This window comes from Pristis pectinata, chromosome 5 (assembly GCF_009764475.1).
Source record: "Pristis pectinata isolate sPriPec2 chromosome 5, sPriPec2.1.pri, whole genome shotgun sequence".
Lineage (NCBI taxonomy): Eukaryota > Metazoa > Chordata > Chondrichthyes > Rhinopristiformes > Pristidae > Pristis > Pristis pectinata.
The window spans coordinates 86,423,942-86,439,854 of NC_067409.1; the positions used below are offsets into that span (position 1 = coordinate 86,423,942).

At 39.0% G+C, this 15,913-nt stretch overlaps 1 protein-coding gene across 2 annotated transcripts in view; it reads right to left on the reverse strand.

The window, feature by feature from the left end:
- Positions 1-15,913, reverse strand: part of LOC127570919 (collagen alpha-6(VI) chain-like) — a 111,627-nt gene that overhangs the window by 39,592 nt on the left and 56,122 nt on the right. For both annotated transcript variants that reach the window (XM_052016865.1, XM_052016863.1), the window contains 9 exons: positions 11,713-11,791; positions 9,798-9,946; positions 8,310-8,402; positions 6,569-6,622; positions 4,859-4,930; positions 4,752-4,778; positions 4,593-4,637; positions 3,040-3,093; positions 2,389-2,451 (listed from right to left, as the gene is read on the reverse strand). In XM_052016865.1, coding sequence (XP_051872825.1) covers positions 2,389-2,451; positions 3,040-3,093; positions 4,593-4,637; positions 4,752-4,778; positions 4,859-4,930; positions 6,569-6,622; positions 8,310-8,402; positions 9,798-9,946; positions 11,713-11,791 — 636 coding nt within the window. The remainder of the gene's footprint in view (positions 1-2,388; positions 2,452-3,039; positions 3,094-4,592; positions 4,638-4,751; positions 4,779-4,858; positions 4,931-6,568; positions 6,623-8,309; positions 8,403-9,797; positions 9,947-11,712; positions 11,792-15,913) is intronic.

Consider the following 15,913-nt stretch of genomic DNA (forward strand, 5'->3'; position numbering starts at 1 on the left):
AAGTCAAAAAACACAACCAAAGTTAGTATGATAAGTTAAGATATCTTTATTAGTCACATGTACAGTGAAACACACAGTGAAATGTGTCTTTGTGAGTTAAGAATGTGCTGGAGGAAGCCTGCAAGTGTCACCACTCTTCTGGCGCCAACATAGTGATCATGCCCACAGCTCCTAACCTGTACGTCTTTCTTTTGAACAGACTGAAAATTGTGTTGGGTCTGTTAAAGGGGAGCACAATCCCTTAACTACCCACCCAATCTGTTGCCCATTAACCAGCCTCAGTTGTAAGTAGAGAAATATCTGCTTCATACCATTCCCTTATGGATCTTGTTTTATACATCTTAGTAGTGTCTTGGACTTGAGCTGAACTTTGCTCATCTAGTGTCCGCTGATGACCCTCAGCTCTGAGATCATGATCAATGCTCTCCGTGGACTTGCCAACCATCATCCTCATCAATCACTGCTCCCTTCTTTGAGTTTCTTCCTGGACACAACCCAGAAATGTGTCCATTTTGCTGCTGTTAATTTATATCCAAGTATCCTCTTAATTTAATTAGAATTGGCCTAAGCTTAAGGAGCCCATAAATCAGTGCAAACAGGGCTAAAGAAAATACTGATCCCAAACCAGGATACTTTAACCACAAGTCTTATAATTCAAGTCTGAATTCATTTGCCCACTACTGTGTACATCAGCAGACAGCATCTTAACTCTGAGAACTTTTTGATTTTTTAATTGATACCACAAAACACATTCAAAAAGATAGAAAATACACACAATAGGTCTAAGTGAAGATCTTTGCTTTTTGTAATTGCAACTGAAGTCAATGGAAAGCTAAATCAGCCAGGGTGCAAAATAGGAATTATCGTATTTCTCTTATTCTTACAGCAGTTGATTTAGATTAAAGTAATTCTTTCACACCATTAGGGCCCTCAAAGTTTCACCGCACAACCATTCTTCTGGGGGTTAAAAAAATATTTTATCGGAGGACTTCTGATTTATAATATTTAGTTTTACTCATGTTTAGCTAGTTTCATGTTTTAAAAGAGTCCACAGCATTTCACCAGCAAGTTTGAAGTGTAGCAGTGCCAGAAATGCTGTGACTACAAGAGCAGATCAGGGGCTGAGCATCTTGTGATGAGAGATCCACTAAAGCCCTTCCACCATCCATAAGGCAAAAGTCAAGACCGTGATGAAATACTTTCCATTAAGCCTGATGCTTTCAAGAGGGTCAAGACCATCTGAGGTAGAGCAGTCCATTTGAGCAGAGTGGGCTTCAACGTTCACTCCTTCCACAACTAGTTGATAGTAGCTGCAGTGCATACTCATTATTGCACCAGCCAAATTGCAAGCTCCTCCTCCTGGAAGGAGAAGGCCAGCAGAAAAGAAGGAATAGTATCATTCCCTAGCTCCCCTTCAAGTCACACAATATCTCAACACTTCCTTCATTGTCACACTGGGTCAAAATCCTGGAACTCCCGAGGATGTTGGACCACCTTCATCACACAATTCAAGAAAGCAGTTCATTATTGCCCTGGCATGAGCAACTGGATGGGAAATGAATACTAACAGTGCCAGTGGCACCAATGTCTTTGGAATGAATCACATGAAACTAGACCACCATTGACTTTTCTGAACTCTACTTGTACTTGGCTTATGTTCATGTTTTCTTACCATTTAGGAGGCCAGTTAGTTTGTCAGGTCTATGCTGGCTCTCAGGGCATTCCCATCAGACTGATTCACCCCCACCTCCTTATTTTCCTGTAACCAATATTCTCTCACATGCCCATCAACTCCTCCTATTCTCCTGCTACTTACCTACACAAGGGACAACAGTACCCCCTAACCTATTGACATACCTTTAGGATGTGGGAGAAAATCATGCGGTCACAGGAAGAATGTACAAACTCCACACAGACAGCACCCAAGCACAGGATTGAACTCAGGTCGCTGGAGCTGTAGCACTATCAGGTACTTTGATTAACTTCTGTCTAGTAGTCAAAGCTGACCTTATAATCCCAGTGTAGTCCTCAGGCAACAATGAGCTGCTGAGGGAATAAGGCATCGCACTGGGAAATATGCACTTCTGTTTACGAGAAAAAAATGATCAAGAGAAAAGTAAAATCAATCCATCAGAGTTGAATAGAAATGGGAAATTGGCATCTAAATGTGACCATGAGTCATGATCTAATGTGAAACAGAAGCCAATTGGGTGAGTCAAACTGAATATTCAATACCCACCTCAATACAAGATTCGCTATGTATAACCAAGTCTTGATCAAAGTAGGGATCCAAAATGTTACCTCAGCATGGCCAAGCATATAAAACTGTGATGAGTTTAAAATTATTTTGAAGTCTATGTAATGTAAAATGATGCTTTATCTACTTACAGGGTCCCCTGGTAGGCCAGGATCTCCACGCTCACCTTTAGATCCTCGAACACCTTTACTTCCCTGAAGAGTTAATGTGATAGGTTAAAGTGAGAACCATGCCATATTAAATTAAACTAAATTAAAACCATAATATTAAATTTTCTGGAAGTTACTGGAAGCAGATCTCTCTATGGGTTTTTGAGTACACTGTTTATATTATTTTTAGTAATTGAATAAAAATATATAACTTGACTGATCAACACTCAGAAATTAGGATACTCATTAAAATGAACATAGAATTTGAAGTTGACAATATTGTTGAAAAGAGTGGAATCATTAGCTTTATAAATGCACTCAGAAGGTATAAAAAGCAAGGAAATTGTGGTCAACCTCGTAAAATCATTGTGTAATCCACCACTGGACACTGTATTTGCAGAAGAATATCACATACTTAATTCCAAGATGAACTTAATGTTATGTCGGGAATAAATAAAAAAAATATTGGAATTCAAAGGGATTTTGAATATTAATGGTCTGTTCATAATGATGGAGGATGAAATTATAACAAATTCTTCCTTTAATGTTGTTTAATTATAGACTGCATATTTTTATTATGTCCGTTTATATTCTAAATTTAATAAATTTCTGAATCAAAAAGAAAGTTTTTACAGTATTTCCATCAGGCCCTTTTTCTCCACTGACTCCAGGAATTCCAGGTTCTCCCTGCAAGATAATATTTTGGATACATTTATCAAATACATTTAATACATAAGAGATCAAAAAGAGACATAAAATGAAAAAGGCACTTGCATTTATTTAGTATTTTTCACAATTTCAAGGTAGACAAAAGCACTTTACAGCTAATTAAGTACTTTTAAAGTGTAGTTACTGTTTCAATGTGGGAGCCTTTATAGATGATTAACACAGAAGCTCCCACAAATGCTATTGACCAGATAAGTTATTTTCAGGATATTCATTGAGGGTTAGATAGCAACTCAGACACAAAAAAACCTCCCATGCCTTTTGAACAGTACCACATGATCTTTTCCAGTTACCTAGTTCCACCATTCTTGAGAAAGGATCTCTCAGTTATAACCCTTAGAACCAGCATGTTTAACATACCTTCTGAGGCACTGTTAATTCTAAGGTTGCCTTCTAAAAGTATAGGTGAATACCTGCATGGAATCATTAACACAGTGTACAGTGTATAACTTGATTAAGGTAGCTGAGAGAGAACAGGTAGGGGTCACATCCTCCAAGTGGGGGTGGGATTATAAATACTAAATAACTTTTGGTCAGACTACTGCTGCAAGTTGGGACAATCAGCTAGCAATATTGCTGTCCATGGTTTTCCACCAATATCAGCTGTGGCTTAAGGTTTCCACTCTGCCCTCACAGTCGAAGGTTGTTTGCTGAAATCTTGCTCTAAAGACTTGAGCACAAAAACCTGGGCTCACATCCCAATATATTACTGAGGGTGTTTTGTACTGTCAAAGGTGCCATCTTTTGGTTGAAATAAATCTCATGGAACCACTTTGAAGGAGGAGGACAGGACAGTTACCCAAGTGTTCTGGTCTACATTCATCTTTGATCAACATTCTCCCAAAAATTTTATCTGGTCATTATCTCATCACTGTTTGTGGGATCTTGCTATGCAGGAATCTCTCTTGCATTTTCTATGTTACAAGAGTGTCTGCATTATTAAAGCATTTGTGAAATCCTGAGACCATGAAAAGAGTTTTATAAAGGCGGGCCTTTCTTTCTTTATCAAAAAAAATCATGTGCAAACATTGGGTTAGGACAACAACCTACAAAGCCTCTCTGCAGGGGCATAACTTTCCATCACCTACTTCTGATGCTTACACATGGAACACTGATTTGAGTGAGAAGCCAGGGCATAAGTGAAACCAATGGTTCTGTGCCTTGAACCCTTCAGTGAAGGACAAGGCAGAAAATTGCCAAAAATAGTCTTTACCCTGAACCACATGGAAATAATAAATGACATGCATGAAGCTTAAAATACAAAATGTGCTATTTGATGTCAGTATGTTAAAACTTTCTGATATCTGAAAGATTTAAAAACATGCAGACAGGATAGGTAGTCCAGTTTCAAGGTGGTTTTTAAGTCCTTCAGATCCGACAAGCCCATATGATAAATCTAACCCAGCAGTGAGGAAATGTTAGGAGCAGCCATCCTAAATGGAGCTTGAATTCTGATGTACCTCCTCTCCATTTATTCCATCCAAACCATCGGCAGCTTTGTCACCCTGTCAAGAGAACATTGGTCCATCAGTGAACTGTGTCTAAATGATCAACAGGCATTCTTTAAAGTAAAAACAACATTTGGATGGAGAATTGGTTAAGCCTAAAATTATATTCACCTTCTCTCCTCGATATCCTCTTGATCCCTGAAAAACAATGATTGTTAAGTTAATATTGGAGTTTTAAACGGAGCCAGAATGCAAGTTTATCCAGTTAAGGCACATACCTTGGGGCCCTTGGGACCTTGACATCCATTTTCTCCTTGAGCTCCCATAATACCTGGAGCTCCTCTGTTACCCTAAGAGAGACAATATGATTTGTTGGTGACAGTGAAAAGGCCTCATCGCTTGACATAAATATCATAGTTCTCCCTGCTCTACCTTTCAAAAGATCATGGCTAATCTTCTGTCCCCTCTCCACTTTCTCATCAAATCCAAATATCCCTCAATTTTCTTTGATTTCAAATGTATTCAATGACCCCTAACTATGGCCCTCATGAGTAGTAAATTCCATTCACCAAACACATTACCAAATTCATGCTCAGAATGATTATGCACCTTATTGAAACCATGCATCCCCTATCTGCTCTACCCTACCTCATTTCTACTGAGTACCAGAACTTCTGACCATTTTCAGCTGGGATATTAATAACTGTTTATTAGGGCTTCCTGAAAGGCTAAACAACCCCTCCCCAGGCTTTTCAAAAGCAAGTTGCTACTTTCAATAGCTTTGAAGTAAATGTGGTCAGTGTAAAACTAGATACTACCCTAAACATGAAAATAATTTAAAAGCAGATTATACATCTCCAGAGGCTGTAAGAACAGTGTGTTTTTGTGGCTTAATTTATCTTGCTGTTACTGTCCATCTTAATAATGCCAGAGCTAAGCAACATTAGTGAAATGGAAACTACAAAACCCAGGATTGTTGTCCTTCAAGTGGAAAAGGTCAAGAGGAGTTTTAATTAAGGTATTCAAAAAAAAATTCAGCTGTTTTGGATGCATTTTGATCATGCATGTAAGGACCATCATTATTAGGAACATTCCCTGAAATATGCCTTTATTGAGAACCTTGATCAGGTCACATGAACATTATGATTTAGTGTACTCCACTGTAAAAGGAGGACCAATTCACCTCCTGAACAGTAATCTGGCCCCTCCCTTGTTCCGACACACTTGATTTTCATCCCACAATGGATGAAAGAGAAAGTTGTCTCAGAAGTGCCTGAACTCCTTGGGACAGAGTAACAGACGGAGTCCATTCAGGCAATATGAACCTGTGCTAATCTTCTGTCCCCTCTCCACTTTCTCATCAAATCCATATATCCCTGTGCAACGACTTGCTGAGACTTGCTGCTCTGTAACCACAATGATTTCTCAACCCTTGCTACCCTTGCCAAACAAAAACATTTCACTTCAATGATGGAATATTCACTGGACCACACTCCACATCTTTATGTTGGATAAAGCTCACATCTGCCATAGAATTAATGGGCCAAAAGGCCTCTTTCGCTGCTGTAACAGTTCTGAGAATCCATAATCAGTCCTGAACAAATTACCCTGGATTTTATGCCTCATTTTCCCTCTATCAGAGGTTATCTCCCACTGAGGTCTTTAATCGTCTTAAACACCCAACTTGCTTGCCTCTTAATTTTTTTTATACTTCCCTTTCTGATACCTATCTTATATCTCCAATTCTCTCTTCACTTTCCACACCCCTTCTCCCCTACCTCTAATGTGTCCCTTAGCAATGCAGGGCCTGCCAACTTGTATCAAATTACAAGCAATCATGAGTTTTATAGGAAGTTCTGAGACCATGTACTTATTTATCCCAATCTCAATAGCTTTCCAATCAGCATTTCCACCTTTCCTTAAACATTTAAATTATTCCTGTACAAGACATCACTCTTGAAAAAATTGCTTCATCTAATCAAACTTACCACATATCCATCTTCTCCTGCATATCCTTTGAATCCTTTTCTACCTGTATTCCCCTGAAATAATATCATGGCATAAACAGTTACCAAGTATGCTCAAGTTGGATATTGGAAGTTTCAGCATTAGCTCAAATAATGTTTTAATCAGACAATGGATTGGTGGCAGGGTCCTGAGCCCAGATATCAGGAAGGACTCAAGATTAAACCCTGACCTGAACCACTTTCTGGTACCAAATTAACTAATGCAAGTCCGCAATTGTCCTGAGTCCTCTATACTATAAAGTTAAAAAAAAAGAAGCAAAACCTTCCACAGTTGAATTGCTTTTGATACACTGACCTGTATTTTGGCTCACTCAATGGCACACAACTAGTATAGATGTGTCAGGAAATGTCCATCAATTCTGACACAGGTATTCACTTGTAAATATTCAAGGTCTCTAGATTGTCAAGGAAAGCTTTCCCAATTATTTCAGAGGTAATAATAGAGGTCCCATCCAGATTCAGCACCATAAGGTGCTTCAGATGTTGGATTAAGGAGGAGCTCCCTTAATTTACATAGAACATGGAACATACCATTAATAAGATTTTAAACTTTGGCACAGGTGAAATTCAATGACCATCCTCCCATCCCAACTTCCATTGTTCAAGGGACACAATATTGTTTAATATTCAGAGGTTCAGGGCACAAGAGAAGGCTAAACCTCAGATGCTTCCCACCGTGAGCCATGCAGCATGTCGGTCTTGCCAATCATCTATCCATTTTAGACCCAGAGTGGAAGAAGGTCCAGGCTGAGCCCTCAGTCCACCCCACTGCTGATGGTCCTTAGTTGAGAGATTATACCCATTACAAGACCCTTAGCAAACCCACGGTAAGCTCAGAGCTGGAATCTCCGGATCACGTCTGATTATGTGGTTGAACAGGTACAATCCCAGCTGAGTTACAATTGGGACCCATCAAAACAATCTCACCAGAATTACAAAGTGTCTATCATAATATTTCCAGCACAGTTATGGGATGGGCATCCATCAGAAAATTCCCAACACAGCCAAAGAGAAAACCATCAGATTTTCACCAAAGCTACAGCAAGGAATCTATCACAGCATTTTCACCATAGTTACGTGGAAACATCTGAGCCTTCCCTGCCAATAACAGGGTCTCGTTCTGATTCTGACCGAGTTATAGTAGAAGAATAACTGACACTACAGCTCAATTTATTTTACTTTTAATACATAATTTACATGAAAAAAGTTACAATTGCAGAAATTCGCTGAAAGTACTTTAATTTCCTAATATGTGCTCAAATATAGAACATAAAAATGTAGACTATGTCTTTTAATGAAAGTATCTTCTCTTGTCATTTGTTTTGAAAGTTCGTTCATGGGACATGACTGCATTTTTTGCCCATTCCAACTTGTCACTGAACAATGTTATTAGATCACTTCATTGAACAAATATAAATCAATAACATTGTTGAGGGTCTGGAGTCACATTCAGACCAAACCAGCCATGGACAGCAAGTGTCATTCTTAGAAAGCAATAGTGGAATAGCTGGAATTTACAATCGTTTGAATGGTCATGGCTACTTTTATTGATTCTTATGTCCCCCTTCTTAAAACCTACTTTCAAATAGTAAGATTTGAACAAAGGCTTTCCAATGTTCTAGTCCAGTCATTTAATCACCAGGCAATCATATCCATCTGAAAAGGCCTTATTCCATTCAGTAACATACAAATTTTGGCTTACTTTAAATCCGCTTTGTCCTTGAAATCCTCTTCTTCCTGGCTGCCCTAAGCACTTGCAATATACTTTACAGCATTCCCTTTCTGCAATGGTGTCCTACAACAAAATACCATTTTAAGAAAGATTAACCATTAGTTAGCAGCATTTTTAAGATTGAAATATTTTCTATGTTAATTTTATATATGGTGGGTTAATTATACAATTTAGCTTTTCAAGCATTGCAGAGGGCAGGTGGTAGTCAAATTGTTTACTTCATGTGTCCAGGTCCGATCTGCTGGACATATAAAGAGATATTCAAAAAGCAGACACTATATACTAAGGAACATCATGGCTCATCCTCTGTGTCTGAGGTCTGGATAATAACACAAAGCTAGAGAGACATGGCTAGTCAGCCTCAAAAGAGATACATATGTACTTTTCAGTGAGAGTGGTGATAGCAAATAGATTGACATGTTAGCAGCTTAAATATGGATACATGTGACATAGAACATAGAACAGTACAGCGAAGAAACAAGCCCTTCTGCCCATGATGTCTGCACCAAACACAATGCCAAATTGAACCAAATCTTTTCTGCCTGTACGTGATCCATATCCCTCCATTCCCTAAATATTCATGTGTCTAACAGCCTCTTAAATGCTACCATCGTACCTACTACCACCATTACCCTTGGTGTCCTATTCCAGATACATACCCTCTGTGTAGAAAACTTGCCCCACACATCTGTTTTAAACTTCCCCCCTCTTATGACGTGCATGAACAAGTTTGCTTCTCCTGCCTGTTACGCTCACTGATTTCGATGGAATCACATGATGTACGAGGTGTACAAGCATCCCAACTGAAGCTTAACTTCTGCCCTGCCTCTACGAGACAGCCTTGCAGTTATATAAAAAAGATTAATTCAAAATAAGACAAATAGATGCTGATTCATATTGCATTAATGATGCTGTACAAATGTGTGAGGGACAGACAAGAGTCCAGAGTCAAAGAGTGTAGAGTTCTCAGAAGGTTGTATGGCTAGACACTGACGCTGGGAAGTTCACTACCATGCAAAAAGCTTTTAACTGAGACAAAAGCTGCTCTCAATTCTCCAGTTAAGACTTACAATATTTGCAAATCTCAGATGTAAGAATGAATTTGGCACATGTGATGTCAAAACATGCATAGCATGTCCTTGACATCTCTGCACATACCTGGTAGTGGATGCATGTCATATACACAATGGATCCAGAATAAGTTTTATCTGGATGGCATTTTGTCATTTAGATGTTATATGTTGGATAAATTTGATAAATCAAGCACTGAATCATATACATATTCAGGAATGTGGTTCATCAATTAAAGATAACGTTATATTTTCAGATACCTAATTTGCTTATTAGTTCCAAATAAGATTAATTTGGAAAAAACAAATGACTAAATCAATAAATTGTTTATTGGAGCTATTTTCTAATACTTCTGCTAACCTTTGACTGTCTTACAAAGTCACTTACAATTTCTGATAGTAAAGCATTTCCAATATCTGGCTTGTTAATCATCAGTTTCTTTCTGTAACCAAACCCTCGTCCAAACTCCAGTTCAGCAAGTTTGTCAGCATTTTCTATTTCTTCCAGGGGAACGAAGATCAGTGCATGGGCATCCGCTTGAAAAAAAAACAATGATTGTCCATTGTTAAAACATGTTTCAGCTTATATGAGTCCTACATTAATCAAGGTGTTTCTCTTAGACATTTACACTTTACCACATTGCATGATCATAAGTGAACTATAGTTCATGGGTTATCTGATTACAGTTTGGTACTTTCCAGAAATTCCCTGGTTAGAGCTTCCCATTGCTTCAGCTCCTTCCAATGAAGTACAGGCAGCAAATGTTGAAAACCAGAGTGACCATCACTGACTTGGAAAATGGGGTCTAGGAGAGGTGGAGGGATGAAGTAAGGGAATCCCAGGGACTTGGTGACAATTGCCCAGATGCTGGGCAGCTCATTTCCATGCAAAGGGCTATTAATCCAAGACAAAAACTGTCCTCACTCTCCAATTAAGACCAACCTCAGTTTCATGTGATTTGCAGGTCTCAGATGCACCAATAAACTTTGTGCATGTAATGTCAAAATGTGCATAGCACATCCTTGACACCACTGAACATACCTGGCAAGTTCCATCTGGACACATGTCACATACTCAGTGGACCTAGAAAAACTTTTGTTATCTGGGCGATCTCACTCATGATATTTTTTAAGAAGAAGTCAGCTCTGCAAGATGCAAGTATTTAGATGTTATATGCAACAATTTGTACAAAACCTTTAATGCATGAACACTTCCAAGCTTCTGCCACAGGAGCCTAACCAGACAAATTGTTAAATTAACCAAAAAAAGACATGTGATCACAGATAAATGAGTATACAGTTAAATGGTTGGTTTTAAGAAGGCTTTTAAGGGAAAAGGAGAGACGGAGAAGCAGAAAAGTTTAAAGAAGGAGTTCTAAAGCTTAGGGCTTAGACAGCTGGAAGCACATTTACCAATGAGTGAGAGAAGGACAGGAGTCCAGAGTCAGAGGAATGCAAAGTTCTTGGAGGGTTTTAGGACTAGACACTGCTGCCAAGAAGCTCACCAGATGCAGAAAACTATTAACCCAAGACAAAAGCTATCCTCAGTGGTGAAGATTAGAATTGAAGCAGCACAATGTAGCTGAAGAATGTTGTAAAGATAGGAAGGAGTGAATGATTTGCAAGGAGATAGATGAACAAGCCTTAGTGCAAATTCTTTTATGAGCCAACCCACCCTCTCTCTTTCACTTTCCCTCTATTCATGCACTTTTTCCCTACAGCCTTCTTCCATACACAAAGGAGAAAATTTCCCCACCCATTTTGCAGATCATACAGATCACTTACTGAGATAAGTAATTTTTGTTGCCACTTCATCATCATTGAAAGTTATTTCACTTTCTGTAATTTCCATTGAGGAAGAAGGTGTGTGAAATTATATAAATCATAAACGTAAATATTTCAGAGTACAGAGCTCAAGAAACTCTTCCTTTATACTTGAAGTTATTTGCCATCACAGAAAAAAAAATTGGCATAGTATGAGGCAAAGTGAAAAGGATATAGTCTCAGACTATCCAGTCAACTGTTCAGCTAAAGTGCCATAACAAGCTCAAGTAGAAACACAAATGTTTATTTCCTTTTCGTTCTATATCTGCATTGGAATTGCTTTCTTCCAAATATCTGAAACTATTTCAAGATTTAAGAGCAAAAATGATCTCTAGACTTAAAATGAACACGTGGCAATTAATATTTAACAGAGAAAATAATCAGAACATTCCTGAATGTTTCTTGTTAAATGCTACAATTCTATGCCAATATTTAGTGCTCACAATATCTTCATTGCATGTAAATGCCAAGCAAGTTACCATTAAGTCGGAGTCTTTCTGATACTTCCTTTAGTTTTTCTATGTCGTCATCTATTCCATCTGTAAACATTAGTATTACCTGTAAAGACAGAGTTTAAAAGGTACAGTCAGATTAGATGGCTCAACTCAAGGAAATCACTGTGGGTGGTTCTCCAACTATTCACTTCATTTAATAGCAAAGCACAATGAAGGCTTCAGTGAAACTGCAACAATATCCTGAACAAAGGCCTCAGCAATGACAAAGTGATGAATGTCTGGAATAGATCTCCCACACAATACATAGACACCCTGAACTATACAAGGAAGATGTGGCCATCTAAAACACCAATGGAAATACAAGTGCTTGTCAATTGTGGCATGGAAAGTCAAACAATGGAAAAGGTTGCCCTCTTCGATTCTTTCCAGGCACATAGTTGATATTCATATCTAGACATCATAACCTTGTTCACAATCCTGGCTATCAAAATATGATTTGCTACCACTGCCATACAATACGTTGACCATTCAGCACATTGAGCCTGCTTCGCCAATCAATAAGATCATGACTGAGTCAAATTTCCTCATGTCCATTTTCCCACCCTATCCCCATAACCCTCAATTCCGTTATTTATTAAGAATTTATTTCAGATTTGAACGTATTCAGCCTCCATAGCTGTTTGGGGCAAAGAATTCCAAAGTCTCATAGCTCTTTGAGTGAAGAAATTCTTCCTCATCTCAATCTTAAATCAGTGCTGCCTTTTCTGAGATTATGGCCTCTGGTCCTAGACTTTCCTGTGAGGGGAAACATGCTCCTAGCATCTACCCGGTCGAGCCACCCAAGAATTTTGTATGTTTCAACAAGGTCACCTCTCATCCTTGCGAACTTCAAGTACAGATCTAACGTTCAGCCTTTCATCATAAAACAGACCCTCCATTCCTAGTATACCTTCTCTGAACTGCCTCCAATGAGAATACAACTTCCCTTAAACAAGGGGACAAAAACTATATACATTATCCACATATGGTCTTACAAGGGGTTTTTACACTTCAGGCTGCTTGAAATAGATTATCTACTGCACCTGTATGCTAGATTTCTATGTGTCATGCACAGTTCTCTAAAAGCCCTTTCTGCTGCAGCTTCCTGCAATCTACCTCCATCTGTTTCATCATTCTTCCATTAAAAGTTAACCTTTTCACATATTCTCCATTATACACCATTTGCCAACTTTTTTGCCCTCTCACTCAGCACATAAACAGCCCCTTTGGCCCAACTTGTCCATACCGACCAAGTTGCGTACCTGAGCTAGTCCCATTTGCCTGCATTTGGCCCATATCACTTTTAAACTTTCCTATCCACATACCTATCTAAAATGTCTTTTAAATGTTGTAATTGTACCTGCCTCTACCACTTCCTCTGGCAGCTCGTTCCATATACCTCCCACAATCTTTGCTCTTCAGATCCCCTTTAAATCTTTCCCCTCTCACCTTAAATCTATGACCTTTAGTTTTAGACTTCCCTCCCCTGGGTACAAGACTGTGACCATTTACCTTGTCTTTGTCTCTCATGATCTTATATACCTCTGTAAGGTCACCCCTCAGCCTCCTGTGCTCCAGGGAGAAAAGCCCCAGCCTAACCAGTCTCTCCTTATAACTCAAGTCCTCCAGTCCCAGTAACTTCCTTGTGAACCTTTTCTGCACCCTTTTCAGCTTAATGACATCCTTCTTACAGCTAGGTGACCAGAACTGCACATAATACCCCAGATATGGTCTCACCAATGTCTGGTACAGCTGTAACATGACATCCAACACATGACCTGACTCATGAAAGCAAGTGGGCCAAACTTCTTCTTCAATACCCTGTCTACCTGTATCGCAACTTTCAGGGAACTATGTACCTGTACCCCTTGACCTCTCTGTTCTATAATGCTCTCCAGGGCTAACTGTGTAAGCTCTGCCTGGTTTAACTTCTCAAAATGCAATACCTTGCACTTATTCAAGTTAAGTTCCATCTGCTGCTCCTTTGCCCACTTTCCCAATCGATTCAGATCCTGTTACAGTCTTAGATAACCCTCTTTACTATCCACTATACCAACAATTTTGGTGCCACTGAAAACTTTCCATGCCAACTACATTGTCATCCAAATCATTATTATTAACAGTGGACCGAGCAACGATCCATGTGCACACCACTGGTCACCAGCCTCCAATGGGGAAAAACAATCCTCCACTACGACCCTCTGACTCTTACTACCAAGCCAATTTTGTATACAGTTGGCTAGCTCACCCTGGATCCCATGTGATCTAACTTTCCAGAGCAGCCTAGCATGCAAGACCTTGTCAAAGGCCTTGCTAAAGTCCACGTAGGCAGATGACCATCTACATCCCTGACCTCGTCAATCATCTTCATCACTTCTTCAAAAACTGAAATCCTTGGGACAAGATTTCCCATGCACAAAGCCATGTTGACTATTCCTAATCAGTCCTTGCCTTTTAAAACTTAACCCATCAATATCTCTTTGTGAATTACTTTTATCCTCTTCACAACTTGCCTTTCCTCCTACTTTTGTATCACCTATAAATTTGGCTATTGTCCATTCACTTCCTTCCTCTATATCATTGTTATGTATTGTGAACAGCTCTAACCCTTGTGGCACCTCACTGGTTACAGCTTGCCAACCTCAAAATGACCCACTTTTCCCTACTCGCTCTCTCCTGCTTGTTAGCCAGTCCTCTAGCCACATTAATATATTACCTCCAATGCCATGAACCCCTATCTTGCGAAGAAATCTTTTGCATGGCACCTTGTCAAATACCTTTTGAAAATCTGAATATATTACATCAACTCATTTCCCTCTATTCACTCCAGCTGAGGCTTCCTTAAAAATCTCTAATAAATTTGTCAGATAAGATTTCTCCTTCATGAAGCCATGCTGATTCTACTTGATCAGGTTATGATTTATTACACTGGTATTTTTCCAATCCTTCAGTAATTTTCCAGATCCTAAGGATTTTTGGAAGATTCCAACCAATGCATCCACTATCTTAATAGCCACTTCTTTTACAACCTTAAGATGCACACTGTTAAATCCAGGAGAATTATCATCCTTTGGCCCTGATAATTTGCCAGTCAACTAATTCCCAACTGATTGATGATGTAATTTAATTCCTCTCAATTTTTTAGCATTACTGAGATGTTTGTGGTATCTTCTACCATAAGGACCTGTCAAACTCTTCTGCTGTTTCTCTGTTCCCCACTGGTATCTCCACAGTCTCATTCTCTCAGAGACCTATGTTTACTTTCAACTCTCTCTCTCTCCATTCTTCTGTACATAAAGACATTCCAATTGGTATCTTTTACATTTTCATTAGTTTGCCCGTAATTTTTTATTTTCTCCTTGCTGATTATTTTTTCTTATTCCTCCTTTACTGGAATCTGAATTTGGGCTTATTACTAATTTTTTCCACCTAAGATATTTTCTCCTTCCACTCAATACACTCCTTGGCTTCTTTGGTTAGCTCTGGTTGGTTCATTCTACCCCCTCCCATGCCCCTCCTCTTCCCTCCTCATTGGGATGTATTTTTGCAGGGAGTCATGAATTATCTCTTTGAATGTCTGCCACTGCTCATCTATTGCCTTATCTGCTAATCTGTTTTAGCCAACTCTCTCTGCATTCCCTTTGTAATTCCCCTGACTGTTGTTTCAGACCCAAGCTTCTTACTTTCAGCTGGATGATAAATTCTATCATGCTGTGATTATTTCCTGGTAAACCTTTTACTCTATGATCAAGTATTAAACCTGTCTTGTTACTCATTGTCAGTTAATAAGAAAACTGATGTCATCATATGGTAGGAGGGATTGAGGTTAGGGGAGGTTATATAGATATGCTAATAGAGCAGATTATAGAAAGGGACAGACAGAAGAGAGCATATGGAGATACAGATAAAGGAAATCACAAAAACAAGCAGATAAGAAATCATATGCAAATACACATCCCATTGATCATAAAGACACAATAGATGACAGAGTTATGTTGCAGGGGAGATTTCAGATGGCAGGGATCAATATGACATGTAGATCAAGGGAGCTCCAGAAGATGAATGGGCAGAGGAGATTCCAACCACATGGGAATAAAGAAGATTTGAGAAATATAGAAGCAGGAGGGCAAAGGAGAGGTGAAACCATGTATATTAAGGTCTGTTGGAGATTTCAAGTTGGGCAGTA